Source organism: Lactuca virosa, chromosome 8 (assembly GCF_052849685.1).
Source record: "Lactuca virosa cultivar CGN04683 chromosome 8, Lactuca_virosa_CGN04683_v6, whole genome shotgun sequence".
Taxonomy (NCBI): domain Eukaryota; kingdom Viridiplantae; phylum Streptophyta; class Magnoliopsida; order Asterales; family Asteraceae; genus Lactuca; species Lactuca virosa.
In genome coordinates, this window is record NC_136433.1 from 49,946,519 (window position 1) to 49,970,991 (window position 24,473).

General features: G+C 36.7%; 2 protein-coding genes across 2 annotated transcripts; both read right to left on the bottom strand.

Moving 5' to 3' along the window:
- Positions 1-12,801: 12,801 nt before the first annotated feature.
- Positions 12,802-14,257, bottom strand: LOC145134820 (secretion-regulating guanine nucleotide exchange factor). Its single transcript, XM_079069644.1, has 2 exons — positions 14,021-14,257; positions 12,802-13,951 (listed from the first exon to the last, which is right to left on the bottom strand). The coding sequence occupies exon 2, from the start codon at positions 13,947-13,949 to the stop codon at positions 12,903-12,905; it is 1,047 nt and encodes a 348-aa protein (XP_078925770.1). The 5' UTR covers positions 13,950-13,951; positions 14,021-14,257; the 3' UTR covers positions 12,802-12,902.
- Positions 14,258-15,472: 1,215 nt separating this feature from the next.
- LOC145132117 (cytochrome P450 CYP72A219-like) lies at positions 15,473-22,805 on the bottom strand. Its single transcript, XM_079066777.1, has 5 exons — positions 22,481-22,805; positions 16,889-17,106; positions 16,559-16,803; positions 16,085-16,469; positions 15,473-16,001 (listed from the first exon to the last, which is right to left on the bottom strand). The coding sequence occupies exons 1-5, from the start codon at positions 22,764-22,766 to the stop codon at positions 15,576-15,578; spliced, it is 1,560 nt and encodes a 519-aa protein (XP_078922903.1). The 5' UTR covers positions 22,767-22,805; the 3' UTR covers positions 15,473-15,575.
- Positions 22,806-24,473: the final 1,668 nt, after the last annotated feature.

A 24,473-nucleotide genomic window follows, 5' to 3' on the forward strand; every position in this document is an offset into this window, starting at 1 on the left:
GGTTCCTTCATCGTTTGACTCTTGAATCTCTTAAACATCAATGGTACTCTCGCTGTCCTCTTTGCATATGATCTCTCGCGCACGGAAGACTCCTTTTTGTGCTACAAAAATCACGTTCTCACTAGGTCTATAGAACAAATATCCAAAGGACTTATGTGGATACCCGACGAAAATACATCTCTTACTTCGAGGTTCAAGCTTGCCGTGAGTCTCTCGTCTAACGAAAGCTTTACAACCCCAAACCTTGATATTTGCTAACGATGGAACCTTCCCCGTCTACATTCTGTGAGGTGTTTTGGCAACCTTCTTAGTTGGGAAAAGATTAAGAATGTGGGTGGAAGTCTCTAAGGCATACCCCCAGAATGAGATTGGAAGAGAAGCTCGACTCATCATGGAACGAACCATGTCCAACAAGGTTCGATTGCGCCTCTCAGCCACACCATTAAGTTGTGGTGTCCTAGGAGGTGTCAATTGCGAAACCATTCCACATTCCTTGAGGTAGTCGTGGAACTCGATACTAAGATACTCTCCGCCTCTATCTGATCAGAACATCTTTATCTTCCTGCCCAATTGATTCTCGACTTCTTGCTTAAGCTCTTTGAACTTTTCAAAGGTTTCTGACTTATGCTTGATTAAGTAGATATAGTCATATCTGCTATAATCATCAGTAAAAGTCACATACAATCGATTAGCATCCCTTATGGATGATCTGAAGGACCCGCACACATCTGTATGTATGAGGTCCAACAAACCTTCACCTCTTTCACAAGATCTAGTGAAGGGTGATTTTGTCATCTTGCCCAATAGACAAGATTTACATGTATCATCTAACCCTAAGTCAAATGATTCCAACACTCCATCCTTTTGGAGTTGAGCAATGCATTTCTTGTTAATCTGTTCAAGACGACAATGCCACAAGCATGATTTGTATAAACCATTAGACAAATCAATTTGAAAAACACTATTACCTAAATTGTCTACAATCATCACAGTTTCATACACACCATCACAATGTAAAGCCTCAAAATAAAAAATACCATTTTTATAAGCAGAAATAGAACCATTATCATCATTAAAAGAATATCTAAAACCTTGTTTAAACAATGCATGAAAAGAGATAATGTTTCGTGTCATTTCTGACGAGGAGAAACAATTTATTAAATCTATTCCTAACCCATTACTAAGCACTAAGCCATAAACTCCAATCTTGGTGACAGGTGAAGATCACCTATTCCTCATGATCAAGTTTATCCTTCCGTGCTCCACATCCTCACTTCTTATTCGTCCCTACAAATAAGAACAAATAAGAAAACCACATCCTATATCAAGGAGCCAAGAACGACAACATGATGAGTTATTAGATAAGATAGTGTATATACCTGCCGAAGTTGGCTTCACTTTGCCATCCTTGATATCTTGCAGATACTTTGGGCAGCTACGTTTCCAATGTCCTTTATCGTTATAGTAGAAGCAAGTGTCCTCTTTGAGGCCAGACACAGGAGGAGCATCAGAATTGGATTTTCCTTTGGGTCCATTACTTGATGACCCAGCTTGGGATATTCCCTTCCGATTTTGCTTTGGAGGACCTTTCCTCTTTTTGCTCTTCCCATGCCTAATGGGAACTTGGAGTAGTAGTAGGAGTATAGACAATACTTTTTCCTTCATTCCTGATTCAGCTGTTCCCAGGAGGTTTTGCAATTGAGACAACGTTGTCTCCTTGTTGTTCAAATGATAAGTTAAGATGAACTGATCATAACAACTAGGCAATGAGTACAAGACTATATCAATAGCCAATTCTTCATCGAAGTTCACATTGAGTGTAACATCCCGATGAAAAGGTATGAAATTATTTGCAAATTATGCATGATTCCTTTTTGGTCATGACATGGCGATAAGCCTTTGGACCGTGAAGTTTAATTGGCCACAATGACGTGGTGGTGTTGTACCATGGCGTGGTGGTGGCTGATGGAGAAAACCCTAAAGTTTAAGGGTTGAGCCCTATTTAAGGATCCTTAACCCCTTGATAACCTCCCTCACATCAGCCTCCATTCCCCCAAATCGTCTCTTGCAAACCCTAATCTTCTTTCTCCATTTTTGAGCTAGTTTGGTGTTATTTGAAGCTAAAGAAGGAAGAAGGGTGAGGAAGGATAAAATATCAAGCAAGCAAGTCCACATTCGTCACCTTGGCACTCTTCTGGACCTTTGTAAGTGTCCAAGACTCGATTTTTATCATTACAAGTTGTTAGATCTTGAGTTTTATCTCTTTAGTTTCTTGTTCTTGAATGTTGGAATGGTTAGACCTCATAAAGTTTGCAACTTTATGAATCTCCATGGTCAGGGTGCTCTAGTAGTGTTTTGGAGCTGGACTATAATATTTTGGGTTTGTGCCCTATTTAATCATCTTTAACCCATCTCCTGACCATTATAGACCATCCTCCATATCTTGAAAACCCTAACCTCTCCCTTAGCCTTTGTTTTGGTGCTTTTGAGCTATTGTGAAGCATTTGGGTGTGTTTTTGTGTATGTTGAAGTGGTAGAAGGACTTAGAGTATGGAGTAGGGGTTAAACCGTTTAAGTGCTTAATGGGGTGGGGGTGACACATTGGGTAGTACGTTGGGCGTACCTAGCTGGTACGTTGCGCCTATTAGCCCCAGGAGGAGTATGCTTAGCATACGAGCTGAGTACGCCCCACGTACTCAGCAGATGGACTTGGCTTAGACGTTCTCGGTATTGGGCCATTTTTTGGGCTTCCATTGCTTGGGCCTTGTTGGACCATCATACTTCTATTCTTTGGATTTTAGGCCCATGATGGGTCTTGGGCACAATTTGGAAGATTGTGCCATAACCGGGCTTTGGGTTGTCAGTTAGAGTTTGGGCTTTCTTAGTAAATGGATTGGACCTTGATTTGGGCCAATAGATTAGACCTATGATTATGGGTTGAGATCCAGTTATAAATTGGATATTGTTGATATTGATAGCGAGTGGATTTACCGGACCAGCAGCCAGAGATTTATTCCAGTGATTCAACAGCTTGAGGTGAGTTTTCTCACTGTGTTTAGCGGGTCCAAGGCACCAATGTCGGTCCATGATTGTTATGTTTAGGATGCAAGATCTATGTGTGACTCTTGCATAGGTTTTGTGGATTATATGTTTACCGGGCGGGGCCTGATGTCGAGCAGGGACCCGATGACCGACTTGTATGATATCTATCTTTGAGATTATTGCATGTGTTATGTGTATATGTATTTACCGGGCAAGACCTGATGTCGGGCGGGGCCCGATGACTATCCTGCATGTTATTACCTTAGTGATTATTGCTTGTGGTTATGTTGTTATGTTTATATGTTATATGTGTACTGGGCGGGGGGCCGATAACTGACAGATCTGTATACTGAGCGGGGCTCGATGTCGGGCGGGGCCCAATGACGGGTGGGGGCCCAATGTATGTTTGATATGTATGGTATGTGGTATTTTGGGAAACTCACTAAGCTTTGTGCTTACGGTTTTCAGTTCATGATTCAGGTACTTCTGGTGCTAAGGGGAAGCTCGGGGTGATTGCAGTATACACACGATATTGTTCGCATTTTCATGATTACTCTAATATTTTATGATATATTGATACATTTGTTCCACTTAGGATTTATGATGATGTTTTGGGATACTGCTTTACTAATTTAAAAATAAAATTTTTGGGTCTTATTTTTAGGACGTTACAATAACTACACTTATTATTATTATTATTAGTATTATTATTATTATTGTTGTTGTTGTTGTTGTTGAAAGTATACATTTTCAAATGTATAAAATCCGTTTTTATATGTATTCATACATTTTAAAAACATATAAATACATATAAATATGCTTTTTAATTGTATAAGCACATATAAATACTTTATATGTAAAAATATGTATTTAAAACATATAAATATATGAATACGTATAAACATATTTTTAATATGTATAAACCGCATATATAAATACGTCTTTATTTGTTTTTTATAAACATAAGTACTGTTTTTTATACATATACCGTTTTTATTTGAAAAAATGCATAGTCAAATGGTTAAATACACATATAATACGCTAAATATGTTTAAACACTTTTAAATATATAAAAATTCACTTTTTATATGCTTAAATATGTTTTAAAACGTATCTCATAGTTAGTTGACGTTATGTATAAATATGTATGAAAAATGTTATGCATAAATACCTATTATATGTGTATTTGATCATGTGTATATGAATATTTAAAATAAAAATGTTATACGTATAAAATACGTATTTATATGAATTTATAAAATTTAAAAATGTATTTATATATTTATATGTATACAATACAAACCATATTAATAGATATTTTCATATTTATATGTATTTATACAATTTAAAAAAGTATGTATACATCAAAAAGCATATTGTATACATTAAAAATGTATTTATACATCTAAGTACATATTTTATATATAAAAACCATAATTATATGTTTACTTTATGTCACATCCCAAAATTCATGACAAAAAATTTCATTTTTAATTAAGTAATTTATAAAAACGGTAGTCTGAAAACATCAACAGTGTCATCCAAATCATAACTGAACTCAAGTGTCGAAAATCATAGCATGTCATAGGAAAAATAATATCAGAGTACAATCCCCAAGAATCTCATAATGCGGAAAATCATAGTGTGATGCGTTGCGCTCATGTCGGGTCCTTTCCTTTTGAATAAGAAGTACTTGAAACCAAAATTGTTAACTGTAAGCGCAAAGCTTAGTGAGTTCCCCCATCATACCACATAACAACATACTGCCAGGCATATCTGGATGCCCGACCTACCCTGTCAGGCATATCTGGGTGCCCGACCTACCCTGCCAGGCATATCTGGGTGTCCGACCTACCATATCAAGCATATCTGGGTGCTCGACCTACCCTCCGGTTTATTTCAACCGGTTACGGGGTCTATTTCACCCCTACCACTACCACATAATAACATAGCATAAACATACTGTCAGACATATATGGGTGCCCAACCTACCCTGTCAGGCAAATCTGGGTGCCCGACCTACCCTTTCAAGCATATTTGGGTGCTCGACCTACCCTCCAGTTTATTTCAACCGGTTACGGGTCTATTTCACCCCTACCACTACCATATAATAACATAGCATAAACATACTGTCAGGCATATCTGGGTGCCCAACCTACCCTCCAGTTTATTCCAACCGGTTACGGGGTCTATTTCACCCCCTACCCCTACCACATAATAACATAGCATATTAGCACATAAATCTCAACAGATAGTGGCATACCATATAATTATCACACAGACAATCATCTCTACTACAAACAACTACTAGTGGGCCGGCATTGGTGCCTTCGACCCACTCATACAGGGAAGGTAACTCACCTCGAATGTTGAAGCTCACTACACGAAATCCTTAGTTGCTGCCTTGACAATTCCCCGAGCTATCCATACCAAAATCTCACCCAATTAGCAATTAGGTTCCAAACCATGATCCATAATCCTTACTTGGGGTGAAATGATCGTTTCACCCTTGAACCATCAAGAATCCCAACCAAGGCCAAACTATAAAATCCATGAAAGTCCATCAATGGCCCAATTTTCCAAATTGGGCCCAAACCCTTACATGGAACTACCCTTTAGAACCCATTTCATACTTCATAACCCTTCAGGGGTCAACCTTGGTCAAGTCAAGTCAAAGTCAAAGTCATCATCCAAGTCGAAGTCAAAGTCAACGCTCCGAGTTGACTCAACTCATCGAGTTGCCCTTCAACTCGTCGAGTTTCCATGAATCGCAAAATCATGATATCGCGATCCAACTCGTCAAGTTCTTCCTTTTCAACAGAATCGGGACATTTCAATTCAACTCATCGAGTTCCACCATGAACTCATCGAGTGTCTGTTAACCCCTTCTTAATGCATTAAGCCATTATTCTTCAGATCTAAACCCTATACTCCATATCTAGACTGGAAATGCCTCTAGAAGGGTAGAGTTTCCAACTTTACCCATTAATACCTTTCCTAAAGTGATTAAGCCCAAACCCTAACTCCAAAAGGCTTAAATCTAAATCCAAAAGTCCTCAAAACTTCAAGATAGGGCATAAGAACATAGATCTGGACCTTAGATACTAGAAGGACACCTAAAGTCTTAAACTTTATCCACATGCATGACCATTTGGAGCTTGAAAGGTCAAAACAAGAGCTTAGAGGTTGCATGGGGCTTCTAGAGCGACAAAGTTGGCACCTTTATGCCATGAGAGCCCCTCAAGACCCTAGATCTAAAGTGTTTTCCATAAGGGACGTCCAACCCATCAATAACCATCTCATTTGGACAAAACAAGCCAAAGAACCCTCAATGGAGATCTATATGACTACAAGACAAGGTTTAAGCTTTATACCAGAAAAGTGTTGTGGATGAGGCAAGGATTCTGGATCTATGTGTTCCTTCTTGTGTCTCCAGGTTCTTCCTCCTTCCAATAGCGTCAACACTCACCAAAAACACTCAAAATGACTCACAATCTCTCAAAATAGCTTTAGGGTTTCGAGATTTAGGGTTAGGGACTTGGAGGCTGGAAATGAGGCTGAACCCTAGGACTTAAGTTGTTTAAATAGGGTGCAAAGTCCCGATTTTAGGGTTTCCCAAACCACGCCTAACTCGTCAAGTTGGTCCTCCCCAACTCGTCGAGTTGATTCTCAAAAACACGCGCCCAATACTTCCAACATGTCGAGTTTCTTCCCCAAACTCGACGAGTTGGCCTTAAGAAATGAAGTTTTATTTCCATACTTGACCTTCTAGATTCCGGATGTTACAACTTTCCCCCACTTAAATTAGATTTCGTCCTCGAAATCGCTCCTTATTACCACTCCTATCAAAGTAATCATCTTGATGATCACGATTGGAAATTTTGCGCATATACTAGCCTTCCCAAGGCAACCGAAACTTCTATCCTGGAAATAACACCCGAACCTTCCACCCTTGCAAGCCACTTCTACCTTCTGAGATCTGAAATCTACAATGACCTGATTTCCCGACAACTTGCCTGTGCTGAAACAACTCTCTATCAAACTCTCACTGATGGCAAACCAGTCATAAGACTTCCCACTCTGATCATACAATGGATCCTTAGAATAATTCTTCAAGCCTTGTGAAGAATGAATCATCAATCTCTCAAATAAAACCAATCCTACTTCACCTGAAGTTCAAAGCCTAAGTCTCAATGGCCTGACTCCTTGTCAGATTTGCCACCAAACTAGTCTCGCATCACCCAATTTGCTTCCAATCCCTAATCACATTGCTCTCTCGAACGGAGCAAAATCACTGACCATATACCGCTACAGAACACTTATACTCGACAGAAGGCTTAGATAATCCTTCAAGTAGAGGATCCATCCTTGCAACGGTTAGACTCAGACGAGAGCTGCGCAATAGGGTCAAATCAATTACTCTTAGATTAGTTAATACCGTTTTGATTGACTTAGTATTACCCAAGCAATCAGTTACTCCATCCATTCATGAAATCCCAAAACAATAATACTGCCCGAAACATTGAACTGTCCGAAACACTGAACTGCCCGAAACAGCATGCTGCCTCTTTGCTGGTTTTCAAAATCCACCGAGGCCTCCATGGTCTCAATTCGTCAGCTAGTCGTTTGGAACACCGGGTTCCAACACGATTGCTGAGCCAAAAGACTCCCACACAGTCGCCCCTCCCCGCGACTTCTGAAGAGAACTTCAGCTATTGAAATCTGTCCTAACCATATTGCCACTCATGGCTCCATTATTCCTTTTGATCCTCTCGATCATAACAGTCCGATAACCTGTCGCCACTGAATCTAATACGAAAAGTGAATGCTACCAGAACCACTGTAGTCTTACATCGCGTCTGGTCTCCAATGACCTACCGCTTCCCGAATCCAACCATATTGTGGCCTACTCATATCCGTGCGGGCTTACCCGCCCTGGTCTAAACCATTTGAAGGAATCCGTGAGTGAATCATAGATCTGTCACATTCTCACTGCCGAATAGGGACCGGTGAATGCTACGGGCCACCCCGCAGTCTTACAACACTTATACACTTCCTGCTAACTAGTGAATGCTACGGGCCACCCCGCAGTCTTACAACACTTCTACACTATATGTTGACTAATGAATGCTACGGGTCACCCCACAGTCTTACCACAGGGTGAATGTTATGGCTATCCCGCAATCTTACAACACTTTCCAAGCTTTCTGGCCGCTGGTGAATGCTACGACTATCCCATAGTCTTACAACACTCTCCACGCTGTCTCAACCGCTGACCATGGTCTTACCGCTGATTACCAATCCTAACACATCCAAAGTCGAGCACACACACGGTCTAACATCCCAAACTAAACTCATGTCCTGACTGGAACACCAACCTGGTTCCCCATAGTCTGCTATCACACACCAATCAGATGTGGTCCCAAATTCGGGAAGTCTTTCTAAACTTCCCATCCACACTATTCCCCATTCGAACAGCCACTTGGGTCGCTTTCCTTTCCCCGATAGGGATACGAGCTCATCCCAATTTCACACTTGCTTTTGACATGGATACCCGAACAGTTCTCCCCCACTTTGATTCGATTAAGTCTCCACGACATACAAGAAATAGAAGGATTTCCGATCCTTCTTACCTTCCAATGATTGATTTGCTGACAACCGACGCTTACCAATGCTAGCGATCCATTACTAGCCAAACCTAAAATACCACACAACCCCTGAAGACTAGATGAAGACTTTCTGAATCCCAGGAATACGGATAACTCCAAATGCCTTGAAATGATATCGTACTCAAATCTTGAAGTCCAGTTAACCGATGCTCATAGCAAAACTTCAGTACTAGACCACTTCCCTTGGCGACCCCATGAGTCGATCTGAGCATAATGACTGAACCCACCGAAACCTGTCGAGAGTTTATAACCACCCTGCTGAACCCAGACCGCAGACCTTCCACATAATGCCCCTGAACCGATCTCGACCATCAACCAAGATAACACTAAACACTCCCAACCCGCAAAAAAAGGAAACAACCTCTTACTAACCACTTAATAATTCACGGTATGCAATTGGCATATAACATTTCTTGAAAATATAATCCAAACACAAGCAGAGAGATAAACCCAGAGATACACTTACCCAAACCGATGCAAGATTCCACCAACAAAATACTGATAAAAGTTATGAAGAAGCAAGATATAACATACCCGCAATATCGCCTGAAGAAACCCTAAATCTCTCTTCCTGCTGAAGTACTTGTGATGAAACCTGAGTTGCCTCAACCACTAAGCGGGGGAAATTCGCCCTGACATGACTGATGGCAACGATGGCAACGATGGCACAACTCTACCTCCAATGTTCATTCTCGGCGGAGGTGACCCTTCCATCCGCACCTGTCGCACTTAGATCTGCTACGAACATCCTTACGTGCCCCTTCATCATTCGTGCAACCCCCACGACCCCTCGGGTCTCTGAAATTAGTTGCAGTCGTATCCAACTGCTCAGGTCGCCGACACAGACCATGATCCCGAGTTACCCCGACTACCCCATCAACCGCCTGAACAGTTGCGGTCCGACCCTGGAACTTAGCGATCAACCTATCAGTGACACGCCCGATGATGTCGGATAACTGCTCGCGTAGGGCTCGCGAAACCTCCACAGTGATCCAATCATGTGGTAGACTCTCCTGAAGGCAAGGTTCATAACCCACCTCCAATCCCGAATGAAAAGAGCTAACAATAGGATCCTCCTTCCCGAATGATCCCAGGGATCCATAGGCATTAGGCTCCGGATGAGCCCCTAATTGCCCAGTAACGATCTTGGCCCAAAAGGCCCCGAGGCGACTATCCAATAGCTCCAAAATCCCCTCCTTGACCGAACCAAAGATCACAGGGGTCTGCTCCAAAATACCGCGGGTAACTTCCGATGAGATGAACTCCCGCATCTGCTCGCTAATCGCCTCGGCATCTGCTCCTGAGTCGGGACTCGAACCAGAACCAGATCCAAAACCTGAACCACCTCCCTAAGATCTCATCTCCCAACTGAAAATCGACAAGCCAACAATTAGAACATACCCAAGACTCATTTAGTGGCAAAAGGTCTCAAACAACAACCGAGAATTAATTATCATGAGAAGTTAGTCCGGTGGTAAAATCCACAACTATTGATGTGGTTTTATCGGTTGTTGTTACAAGGCATTGGCCTCTTCGTCAACTGGATGTACAAAACCTATTTTTGCATGGTGGTCTCCAGGAAACCGTTTATCTGCGACAACCACGAGGTTTTATTGATCCACATAAGACAAATCATTTGTGTCTGCTTCACAAGTCGTTATAAGAACTCAAACAAACTCCAAGGGCCTGGTTTAATCACCTTTCGGGAGTCGTGTTACAGCTTGGATTTCAAGGGTCTAAAACAGATCCCTCATTGTTTATTTACTCCCATAATGGTAATCTTTTACATATGCTCGTTTATATGGATGACATCACTTAACCGACAACAATCCCCGACTCATTGACCACATTATTCAGCGGCTAAGCACTTCATTTGCGATACAAGGCATGGGTCAACTTTCATATTTTTTGGGCACCGAGGTAATTCCCAAAGGTACTGATTTTCTTATCTCCCAGAATAAATACATTTCTAAAATTATTCATAAAGCAGCCTCTCTCATTCCAAATTGATCGACTCTCTAATGGCCACTAACTCAAACTTGGCACTTGGTGATAGTCCTCACCTTGAGAATCCGTTTCAATTTAGTACTAAATAGTCATTTGTAAGGAGTGACTCTCTCAAATGAGAGGTCATGGGTTCAAGTCTCACTAGGAGACATAGGTGGTATTTAGGATTAGATTAGGAGTATGATAGTTTTCCGTTTCAAAAAAAAAAGTTAAACAAGCAAAGCCCAAGCTTGAACACAATTATAAGAAGTTAACACTAGACAACACATAAAATATGCACATCCATTTTGTTAATTGGGGAACAAAATTCGTTCATAACTAGCACTTTAACTGTTCATTAAGAAATAAAACATAGTAACATTAGAACGATGCATAGAAATGATCCATATGAACCTGATTGCACCTCACCTTGGCCAGGATAAAATGGAAAGCAACATGGGTTTTGAGCTTTTCTGCTATTCAATTGTGGTTTTCTGTACTCTTGGATCTAAGAAGTTGTAATCCAAGTTCGATTCAACATTCATTACTCCCTCTAACACCTTAACCACGAATGAAATTGAAGGCCTTTTAGTAAAATCTGTCTGTAGACACCATGAAGCCAATTTCATCATCTCCGCAACTTCTGTATCATGTACCTGCATATCTTCACTATGCCTGTCAACTATACTTAACAAAGTCCCTTGTTCCCAACAGCTTTGAAAGACACGCTATAAGTGCCAACTTTCTTTCGTCTGAGTTCTATCAAAATTCTTCCTTCCACATAAGATCTCCAAAAGAACAGTCCCAAAGCTATATACATCCACCTTTTCAGTGATAATGGAGCTCAACCATTCTGGAGCCATATAACCGAAGGTTCCTCTCATTGTAGTTATCACTTGGCTTTGATTTCTATCAATGAGCTTTGATAACCTAAAATCAGATACTTTCGCATTGAAATCTTCGTCTAGGAGTATGTTTTGAGGTTTAATATCAAGGTGAACGATTTTTTTCCTACAATCTTCATGGACATACGCTAAACCTTTAGCAATGTGAAGAACAATCTTCTTTCTGCATTCCCATTTGAGTACATGCTTTCGGCCTCCATGGTAGATCCACTGGTCTAATGATCCGTTACTCATGAATTCATAACAGAAAGTCCATGAAAAAACCAAGTCTTATGCAAAGACAACGGTTGTTCCGATTGTGGTTGCCATTACTATCTATGATAAACCCATATCGGACCATGAGGTGTTGGTTCACAAAATATTTATAAATGAATTGAAATTTTTCAAGGAATTGAAATTTGTTATGAATTGAAGTCCAATGTTTGGTTGGCAAGAAATGAAATTGGAATCCAATTCCATATTTACGGACATGTCAAATGAATTTGAATTTAATAATGTAAATTGACATAATTGTCATTACTTAATTTTACTTTGTTTTATAAATTACTGGAAAGATAGATTATATAAATTATAAAAATAATATATGGTGGGTGGTGGTGGGTGGTGGCGGTGGTTAATGGTGGTGATGGTGGCCTCAAACGATTTTTAAAACCATGATTGTACATAATATGTTTAATTATGTGCATTTTCATGTTGGGTCATCGACTGTTTATACCCAAAGGTTTGAAGTCTCCATTAAACTCTAATGATGATATTATTTCAATCCCATTAAATAGTCATTTGTAAGTTATCGTGTATACAATGCCCACTTAATTAGAATATTAAATACTAATATACCGTATCATAAATTAGAGATTACTACTAACAATCTCCTAACCGGTTATTATAAACGTGAAATTATATTTACATATTCTTTAGGAGTGGTGGTATTCATTTTCAGTTTAATTCTTTTAGAATAATCATATGGATAGATATCAAACCAACACGACCTTAATCATATATATAAAAGATGAATAAACCACGATAATCACCATATCTACACACTTAATGACACAGATTACAGTAGATGAACAAATGGCGTACAATGGAACCTTACACATGTCCATTTTAATTGGTTCAACCAATAGTCGTTAGTGAGTCGGTTTATGTAGATATACTACTACCAAATGGACCTAAATGTTAAATAAAGTACACACAGATGAGAAAACGTGAAAAGTGGCATAACATGAAATGTGATTAGAATTTCACAACTTGTCAAGGTTTCACATACAACAATCTTCCCTCAAAGGTTAGATAATGATCATCTCAAATGAGCTTCAAACCAATCAAAGATTTGCTCAGACTGCAAGCTAGTCATTTCATGATATGCAAATGCAAGATTCAATTCCTCCTGAATGTAATTCATCAAAAGCTCATTAGGCAAACGAATCTTCCTCTTACTCATGGCTTCTTTCCAAGGTATCACTCGCCCATCATTTATCAAGTAACCATCTTTATTAACAAATCCCTTCTCCTTAAACAGATCAAACAGCTCTACAGAAATCTTTAAGTCTAGCCCAGGGACTCTATCAGCAAGAAAAGATGACGTTAATGGCAACTCCATACACTCAATTTCAGCAACATCTACCCCTTCCCTCCTTAAAACTTCAAGATTTACATCAATCATCTTCTTCCTAGCATTATCTTTAGGCATGTGGACAAAAATGGTAGGTGGGTAGTGGTTTGTAATATCAATTCGATCATATACCCCTTCTGCAATCATAAGTGCAATACTACTAAACTTCATCTTGTTTGCTAGCATTGAAACAAAATAGCCACCTGATGATGCCCCTAAAGCTACAAGAGGCAAGTTTTCAAGATTTTGTTTTTCAACCCACCATTTGATGATTCTTATAACAACTAATGGTTCCTTCATTAATGACCAGCATTTGCCTTTACTTGAAACTGTAAGAACAGCAAACTTTCGAGCAAGAGCTTCAAGAACAATAAGCCTTTCCTCTGGCAAACCAACACAATGATTACAGTTTGGAGATTTATCCCAAAAATTAGAAGCCCTACCGTTACACCCATGAGCCAAAAACAGAACCGATTTTGGGGAATCGGGTATTTGCCAAATCACTTCGGTATTATTCAAGAATTCTACAGTTGGATCAAATTGAACCCTGGATCCATCTAAATTACTCATTTTTTGATTTGTTACCGTCGATTGAGAAGTGGGTTTCTTTTTATCGATTCCGAGAATAGCTATTACGAACATTAGAGCCATAACAGCAATCAATAAGGGCAACTGAATGCTCCGGAATTTAGTCAATCGCTTTTGCCATTTGTTTCCACCCTTATTATACATACCTGTACTTAAATGGTGATATCGGTTTAATACTGTTATATGTGTGTATATATATCGAAGCATATACGTACCTGTATGTATTCAAGAAATGTGATTTTCAGTGAAGCGATGGATGGAATGGATGGGAGTGTCGGAGGAACTGCCAAAGGCCGTGAATCAGCGTTGTTGGGCGTCAGTGCGACAGTGGTTTCAATTCCGCTCCGATTTGCGAAGCATGGAGGGACGTAAACTCCCCGAAAATGGCAAAACAAAACAAATCGAGGAGTTTCAAGTCGGGATTTAGAGTCGACGCCATCATCATTAGAAGGAAAAAAAAAAGTATAAATGGTACAACTGAAAATTCCTGTTTTTCAATCTATACTCGATCGAAAAGAAGAAACAGTAAATGACATATTTAGTCCCTGCTTTTTAATCAAAATCATATTTTTGTTCAAATTTGAAATTATCCAAATGTTGTATTTTACTCAGGAAGTTGAACTTACCGACTTAGGAGTCGTTTGATAGTTGCTGACTGAGAAAGTGCTGATTGAGAAAGGTCTGTCTGAGTAATAAATTCTGACTGACTAAGAAATCATGCTGTTTGATTATACATCTGACTGAATGTGCTGACTGATGCAAAATGACAATTTTACCCTGGTACTCTTTATAATAATAATAATAATAATAATAAAATTAATAACAATAATAATAATAATAATAATAATAATAAAATTAATAACAATAATAATAATAATAATAATAATAATGTATACAAACACATTTTGCTGACCGAGTCAGCCAAAAACGTCTGACTTGACTCGGTCAGACGCATATCAAACGGGGCCTTAGTGAAGATATCCACAGCGAAATGCATAGTTAAGAGACGATATTGGGATGATTTCAAATTTTGGATTGAACTTTTATTTTTTGGTAAGACACAATAACCAAATTTGAAATTAGTCGTAATAATAATAATAACAATAATAAGATTGCAGATTGGACCATGGAGAACATTATAGTTCCAATCTAGTCAAATTATTTGATCCGTTTCCGATTTAAAATAATCTAAAACAATGAACCGAATGGCACAATCGTGGTTCCAATCTAGTCAAATTATTTGTGGACTGTGGTTCCAATCTAGTCAAATTATTTGATACAGTTCCAATTCATGTCCAATTCAATTATTTGATTTTGTCGTTTCCAACTTTTGAGGTACCATAATCTTCAATGGGACAACCTATTTTCATTTATTTGTCTGTTTTAGTGTCTTTTTTTCAAATAAAGTATTGTTATAATTATTTCAGATTCAAACAGCGTACTTTGACAATTCTACCTATTATAACATTGTACTTTCATTTTTATTTCTATATTTATTATTTAATATTATTGTAAACAAATGTACTTGTGAAATTTTAGTTTCAAAAATTTGCCCAATTATAATTGAACAATTGTTTCACATTACTCGATTAAAACAAAATGATATATTAAACAAATAAATAAAAATACATTTTTATTGCTTTCATTTAACCATTTTGAAAAGAGAATAATTCAAGCATGATTCTTTTATATAACACAAACATTAGGAGCATACATCATATAAAAAGATACAACCATATAACATAAATCAAAACATTCATACAAAACCACCTAAAGTTTGTGCAAAATCAAATGAACACCAAATTGCGGTTGAAGCGTGCCCAAAAGATGTGGGGCATGCGAGTATGATGGAGAGATCTCAAAGCGAAAGTGTTGTAGAATCATAGCAAGTGCCATTTTTGCTTCCAAAATAGCAAAATTTTGTCCAATACATATACGTGGACCTCCTCCAAATGGGAGATAACATGTTTGTCCCTTTGTCACCTTTGACACCCCTTCAGAAAATCTCTCAGGATTGAATTCCTTCACATCATCACCCCATATTTCATGATCATAGTGTAAAAGCAATACATTTATTTGAAGAAGAGTTCCAGCTGGCAACATTAAGTCTCTTAATTTGGTTTCTTTATGTATTATGCGTCCTAAAAAGGCCACGGATGGATATAGCCTTAAAACTTCATTGAAAATCATGTTAACCTGTTGCACTCAACAATTAGTATATAAACTAACAATGTTAGATATAATTAAGAAAGGAAATAGTGAAATAGTGAAATGCATACCACTTTTAGATGACTTAACCGCTCAAAATCCGGTTTTTTGTCCCTAAAAAGATGTAAAACTTCATCTCTAGCACGAGTTTGCCAATTCATGTGTTGACCCAATAAAACCATAGTCCAAATCAGCAAATTTCTTGTGGTTTCTTGTCCAGCAACATAAAAGAGCTTGCATTCCTCGATAATTTCTTCGATACTTAGCCCGGAGTTTTTATTTCCATCTTGTTTAATTTCTTCATAATTGGATCTCAAAAGAATTCCCAAAAGGTCATCGTTACTATTTTCTCCTGCTTTCATTGCAACAAGTCGTTTATTAACAATACCCTTTATCGAATCTTTGACTTTTTGGTCAATCTCTTTTATCCTTTTGTTGCGTTTTGTTGGCAAAAACCTATAAGATGGTATCCAATAATAGAAAAAAATAATAAATTTATTTCTAGAACATGATTAGACTCATTGTTTGAGAACATTCAAGCTCACCTTGATCCTGGAAAGATATCAGACTGTATAGACTTTACAATCAACACTAGCATTTCGTGTAGAAGTTCAAATATTTTTCTTCCTTCTTCAAAACTACTACCAAAAGCTGTACGTGAAATTACATCATTGGACATTGTTTCGATATAAGGGCAGACATCAACTTCGCATGAGCTTTCTTTTATAAGCAAGTTTTTCCATTTGTTTATCATTTCATCGCAACTCGTATAGAAGGCAGGTATCATTTGCTACAAAAGAAAAGAGATAATTTTTTTTAAAGTGTAAGATAGTTTTAGTATGGTAATTAGAGGAGACAAGACAAAAGGCATGAACCTTGAGCTTCTCCATGTTGAATGCAGGATTGATAATTTTTCTGTGTTTGACCCATTGATCACCTTCAACATCTACTAGCCCTTTCATTAGCTTCCTAAATAATGGATTTCCTCTCGACTTCTGAAATTTATAATAATCAGCTAATATCTCTTTTATCATGGCGGGTTCGGTCACTTGCACCATAGGTCTGGGTCCCATCCATGTAAAACAAATCTTACCTACAAAAAATGCAAATAATAATGTACTTCGCTAATTGTTTATTGTATATCTACTTATATTTCTATTCTATGTTGACCAATTTGACCTACTATAGCATGTTATAATAGTCACAATAGAATAAAAATGTCAAAATTGATCGAGTTGTTTTAATGAAATTATTTGGACTAAAATTTGACATTTAATATTCCACTAAATCCAGTAAACTTTAAAAATCTTTTTAATTGTGACCACTTTAACTTGTTCAAAGGGTTAGATATAGAAACATTTGTGGTGGCTTTCATTTATAGCGTAAACAGCACAACGTTTCGATGCTTTGGGTGGTTTTCATTTATTATTTTGATTCCTAATGGTTAGACGGAAAAAATGATACACTATTTTAATATCATAGATTTAATAAGAAAAATAAAAAATAGAATATTCTTACATAACAATAATAAAAGGGTCCTGCTATATAGACACCTTTGGACACCCAAATTCAAAAGTCAAACATTTTCCAACATTAAAATTTGTACACTACATAGTTTTTGTAGCTTTTAGCATAAGGAACTGTGCTTCATAAAACATATTTATTGGGAACTATTTCAAAACACTCCTCTTGTATTAATACAATTTTTAGTAGCTTTTAACATCAATAACATTGAAAACATTCTTTTATAGAATCTAAAAATAATTTAATTATATTGAAACTTGATCTTCTTAATCCACATATTAATACAATCACTAACCATCTAAATTAAATACTGCTATTCTTTTATATAAAACTAGTTAATAACCCGTGGGAACCATGGTTTTAAAACTAATTAAAATTTCATAGTAAAAAATCAAAATTATTAATCAATTAATTAAATTGTTAATTAAGAGATATTTTTTAGTTATATAAAATTATAATCGTTGATTTAAATAAATACGTGACCTTATAATTTGTATTAATGTTATTTTAATGTTTATTTTAATGTAATTAGAATGAAATTTTTGAAATTTGAAATTTGAAATGGAGAATCAATAGGTTGACAAGTGGCATGACATTAATTAGGAGACCTAATTGAATGACACATGGCAAAAGGAGAATAAACCTATTCTTTTATTAGAATAGGGAGATCCTAATAAAGACTAATAGTTATCAAACCATACATTCAGGTAAAATATTAATCTAAGTCTTATATCAACATTTTACAGCAAACATCGTAACACTCCTGCCATCATCGCCGCCAGCGACCAACGCCGGCAAGTAACTGCCACCACCACTCCACCATCTGTACGTCCTTTGGAAACCACCTCCGCATGCACGGTGTCTCCAATGACGATGACAGATCAAGAGAGAAAAACCTACTACCGCCCATTAAAAATCGCTACGAGAGAGAGAGAGAGAGAGAGAGAGAGAGAGAGAGAGAGAGAGAGAGAGAGAGAGAGAGAGAGAGAGAGAGAGAGAGAGAGAGAGAGAGAGAGAGATGCCTCAAGTATGTCTTTTAAATGGTCCGACAACAGTGGTTCAACGACGGTATTCCGACGGCGGTGGTCTGGTGAGGCCACTCCTATGAACAGATGACGATGACAGATCGAGAGTGATAGGCTCTAAAAGAATAGTTTTTGTCATATGAGCGACATTTCGATGAGTGGTCCAACGACGGTGATCGGACCTGTGACATTTCGATCAGTACGGCCGGTGAAGATTGAGTGCTGGAAAGAGTTTTGTTGTGTGTTCTGGGGAGGCTAACATCTTGTTCTCGAGTTTTGTAATTAAAGGAAGGAAATGGAAGGAGAGGGAAGAGATGGTAGGAGAGAAAATGGAAGAGCAATATAAATAATCAAGTATATTCTTGAGTTAGAGGAAAATGGAATGGAGGGATTTGAACCTTTATTTTTTGCCTCCCCTCCGAACCCTCCCAAAATTGGGTCTGTCAAAAAATGACTATTTTGCTTCCTCTTTCTTTCCATCTCTTAAAAAAAAGCTCAAAAACACATTTTCCTTGTGTGATTTACTCCCATTTCCTTCCATTCCACTTCCTAAATTAACTCCAGAAGAGGGTTTAATTGAGGATTAGGGTTTTAAAGTATTTAATAGAAGGGTGGGTTGGGCTTAAAAATGGTCTAACATATTTGTTTTTTAAAATGGGCTAACATATTTATTTTTTAAAAGAGAAAAGGGAATATGTGGCTGTCATGCATGTAATATTATGTATAAAACTAACAAAACTATGTCATTTCGATTCAAAACTACGTAGTTTTGATACCTATCCTAAAATTTAATATATTTTCTTTCCTATTTTAACCGTTTTCCCTCGATCTCAGTTCTAAAAAAAACTAATTTCCTCCATTTTGACTTTAGTTTTATCACCTAAACGTTTTTTTGAATTCAGTCGTAATGTTCATCATGTTCAAAATGAGCACTTTTTTTTATTTTAAATAATTATGTTCATTATGAGAATTTTTAAATATCCTACACCTAATACATGTAATATTTGAAAATAAAACTATAAGAAACACGTCTGCAAATTCTTCATACATTTATTTCCATTTTGTTATATTATATCGGTATATTTTGCAATGAATTGTCTTTGATTATTTTTATTCGAGAGTGTGTATTCAGGAAATAATATAGGAATGGTAAGATAAAATGGTAAAAAAATCATTTGAATGATATTTTTAATCAAAACTACCTAGTTTTAATATGTTCTATATGTAATATTACGTACATGACAGCCACATATTCATTAACCCCTTTTTAAAATGGCTAACATATTTGTTTTATAAAAATTGGTTAACTATATACAAATATATTTGTTTAAGTTAATTTTTTTTATAAAATATATCTATTTTTATATGTTTTTTATATATAATTTTAGTTTTTATAACCATTTATAGACAACTGAAGCCTTGTAATCGTGAAACACCTTTTACAACTATAGAAGATTAATGAAGAATATTATTTTTGTCTCATATTTTTGCGTTTATGTATTTATTTATATTTAATTATTAGACAATATAAAAATATGTGTTACTTAATATTTATAAATTAAAAGTAATTATTTATAGAAAAATATATGTATTACTTTTAGTTTTTTTATAAAATATATCTATTTTTACAACTATAGAAGATTATTGAAGTAATTATAAAAATTTATAATTATTTATAGTAATTATAAATTTACATTAATTTTTTTTATAAAATATATCTATTTTTATGTGTTTTTTATATATATAATTTTAGTTTTTATAACCATTTACAAACAAATGAAGCCATGTATTGTGAAACACCTTTTACAACTATAGAAGATTATTGAAGAACATTATTTTTGTCTCATATGTTTGCATTTATGTATTTATTTATATTTAATTATTAGACAATATAAAAAATATAAGTAGTACTTAATATTTATAAATTAAAAGTAATTATTTATAGAAAAATATATGTATTAGTTAACATTTATAAATTAAACAAAAATAAATAATCATTTAAAAAAACCAAAAATAATAAATAATTATTATATAATCATTATTTAAAAATAACTAGTAATTATTATTGCTATGTTTTTCAAATAAGAAGTAATGATTGTGTTGTCTAATTAGCAAAATAAGGTGTCTTTTTAGCCAATCTTATGGCCAAGTGGCCTCAAATCTCACACTACGGTGGGTGACATGTCATTTGCAGTGGTGCGGTGAACACGACACCGCCCAATTGTGTGGTAAGTAGACCTGACAATGGAGCGGGTTTGGAGCGAATCGACCTTAATCCAAACCCTTTTAACAAATTTCAAAATCCGATCCAAACCCGCTCCGTAATCTATAGGGTTTTGAATAATCAAACGCATACCTTATATTCATTGAATCAACGGATATCCAAACCCGACCCATAACTCATCTGCTTTAATCAAACACGTTTTCCTTAATTCTTAAAGTGACATTTCTTAAATAAAAATATATATTATGGCTTAATACTTAAAATAACATTTTTTTAAATAAAACAAAAGTTGATTTAGAAAAAGACATTACATACTCGAGGAATTTCGATTGGAATTAAAAATCACTATTGCAACAACTTTCGATTGTTTTATGACTGTCGATTGTAGTGATATCGAATAGTAATTGCAAACTTTCTTCTTGTTAATAAATGTTTTACTGATTTATATATGAAATTGGCGATTTCTTGATGAATATAAATTGAATGACATCATGATTCTTGGTATCTAGAAGTCTAGAAATTTATACGAGGCGGGTTATAAATGGAGCGAATCGGTGATGATCCATACCCGATCCTTTTAATAAAAGGGTTAGTGGGTATGGATCGTTCATGGGTAAACGAATAAAAAACTACGCTCCAAACCAATATTATTCTTACAGGGATCATGGTTAAAACCTGTTCTTGCTAGGTCTAGCGGTAAGGCCACCGCATGGTATGTTTCCACCAAGCTTCTTCTCTTTCCTCTTTCCTTTTATATGCTTCATGATCTTATATAGTACAACATCCGGTGTGTGGTAAGCAGGAGCGGCTTAACCAATTTGGAGGCTCTAAGCAAACAAAAAAATTAGGGCCCTTCAAGTAAGCAAATAGTTTCGAACTTGAGACCTTAAGTTTTATACACCAATGCTTTTACCATCAGGCCAAGCTTCAACTTGTCTTTGTAACTCAATAAATACGTATATACACATATATAATAGAATAAGCTTTAAAATTGGGGGCCCTAAGCCCTTGCTTAGTTTTTCAAAAGGTAGAGCCGGCCCTGGTGGTAAGTTATGATAAGTCTATTTTCTATCAGTTTTGTGAGATGAAGGGAAAATGATATGATACTGACATGGCAGGCCAAAAATATATATCACACCCATTGATCTAATAAAAACACAAAATTAAATATCATCTTATATATATTCTTTCTACCTATCTTCCTGTCCGTATTACTAACCGATGACAATTAAACTAAAATATTATTAATTGTGACACATTTTTTATTTCTCATAAAAATTAGAAACAAGATAAAATATATGTTTTCTTAATCCTCGATAGATCATGGGTTTTAATAGGCTCCACCATTTATTAATTTCCCTTTAAACTACCTACCCACCCATAAATAATCAAATCAATGTCCCATTCTTCGATACGTAATAATAACGTAAAATAACTAAAAATAATATAGGATCGGTGATTTTGATAAAATAAACCACCGTTTGCCAAAAAGTAGTCTAATATGACTGCTAGATTGTCTTTCCCACTAACAATGACTACAACTGATATCTTCGAAAATGGATCGACAATCCCACTAACAGTATAACACTACTTGAAAACATGATCCAGTAGAATCAGAAATCAAAATCGAAAGATTTAATAATATGTATGTCTCTGTGTGTGTATGAGAGAGAGAGAGAGGCATGGGTGCTTACCATAATCAGCAACTGATTTATGAACAAAGGGCAAAACCCGAGGCGCGATATCATCTTTGAGATGGATGGGTTTAGATTTGGCTTCGCGTGTCATTTGTGCTATCTCTTTCGAGTCTCCGAACATAAATCTGTAGGAGTTGCCTTTCAGGCCTTGGGCTCTTAGAAATTTCTCGATCTTCTTTGGTTTGAACCACAACGAATCCAAAATTCTCCATGTGAGTAAGATCACTATCACTGTCATTAGCACGCTGACAATATAAGTATAAGACGCTGCACTTAACTCCATCTTTTGGGTTGGGAGTTGCTCCGAGAATCTTGTGGCGATTGTGATGAGAAAGGGAACGTTTATTGATGAGAAAATTTTCAATTTACCCCCTTCTTGTTAGAGTAATCACAATAATGGTTCTTAGACTTTTTATTGTAGTATCAAATTGTTATTTAATGACAAATTTTCATAATTTTCCATATGGTTTTCGAAAAGAGGAAAATGACGATAATATAATAGCAATAGAAGGTCTTAACATTGCTATGAAGGCGGCTTGTCAGAAGGAGATTTTTCAAGGAATCAAAGTACCACACTCGGAAACAACCATCTCACATTTGTTCTATGTCGATGACGCCCTATTTGTGGGTGAGTGGATTCAAGACAATATAAAGAACCTTGCAAGAGTGTTGAGATGTTTTCAAGTGGCATCGGGATTGAAAGTCAACTTTAACAAGTCAAGGGTGTTTGGTATTGGAGTTGATATGCAAGAAGTCACTCGATGGGTTGTTTCATTAGGATGTGAACCAGCTTCATTACCCTTCACATATCTTGGGGTACCTGTAGGTGCAAACATTAAGTTAAAGAAGCATTGGAAACCCATAATTGACCGATTTTATGCCAAACTTTCTCCATGGAAAGATTAAACACTTTCATTTGGGGGCAGATTAACCCTTGCTAAGGCTACTCTCGGTAGCCTTCCATCATATTTCATGTCAATCTTTGTGGCTCCAGTGGGAGTCATAGAAATTCTCGAAAAAATTCGAAGACAATTTCTTTGGGTGGAGATGATAACAAGCATAAAATATCATGGGTATCATGGGAGAAAGTCGTTGCACCAAAGAAGAAAGGGGGCTTGGGATTAGGTTCTCTTCGTGCCTTTAACCTTGCGTTGATAGTTAAATGGTGGTGGGGCTTGAAGACTAACAAATCAACATGGAGAAGAGTAATTGTGGGTATTCACAATCTAAATACTAAACCTACTGAGAGACTATCAAAGAAAACTATCCCAGGCGTATGGAATAATATAGCAGGGGTAATGTAGGAATTACAAAAGGCGGGAATCAACTTTCAGGATATTTTAAAGAAACGGGTTAAAGAAGGTGATGACACTCTCTTTTGGATAGATGCATGGTGTGATAAGGAACCCCTAAAAAATAGATTCCCATAACTGTTTCAATTGGAGAGACGAAAGTCATGTTCAATAGGAGAGGATACAGGTGGCAGGCCAAACGTGGGATTGGAGATCGTCCCCTACAACCGATGAACTGATACACAGTTTTCATCTGTTCTTAACTGTCATAGGTGATTTCCGCCCGACAACAGGGATGGATAATTGGAAGTGTGCCATAACAAAGGATAAGATGTATATTTGGAAGTGTGCCATAACAAGGATGGGGATTATCACGTAGACGTTCTTAGATCAAAGTTGGATAATATGGAATCGGCGATTAACGAAGTGATTATTCCGTGGATACATGATGTTCCAATGAAGGTCTCAACTTTCGTTTGGAGAGCTAATCTCGGTCGAATTCCGTCCAACAGTGCGCTAATAAGAAGAGGAGTGCCACGGGTAGAAGCTAGAAGTTCTCAATGCTTACAGGAGGATGAAGACATTGCACATATTCTGATTCGCTGCCCTGTGGCGGCTATATGGTAGTGGGTGTTCAAATGGTGTGTGATTCCTCAACCGCAGTTTCACGTTATTGGAGACCTCATCATTTTCATAAA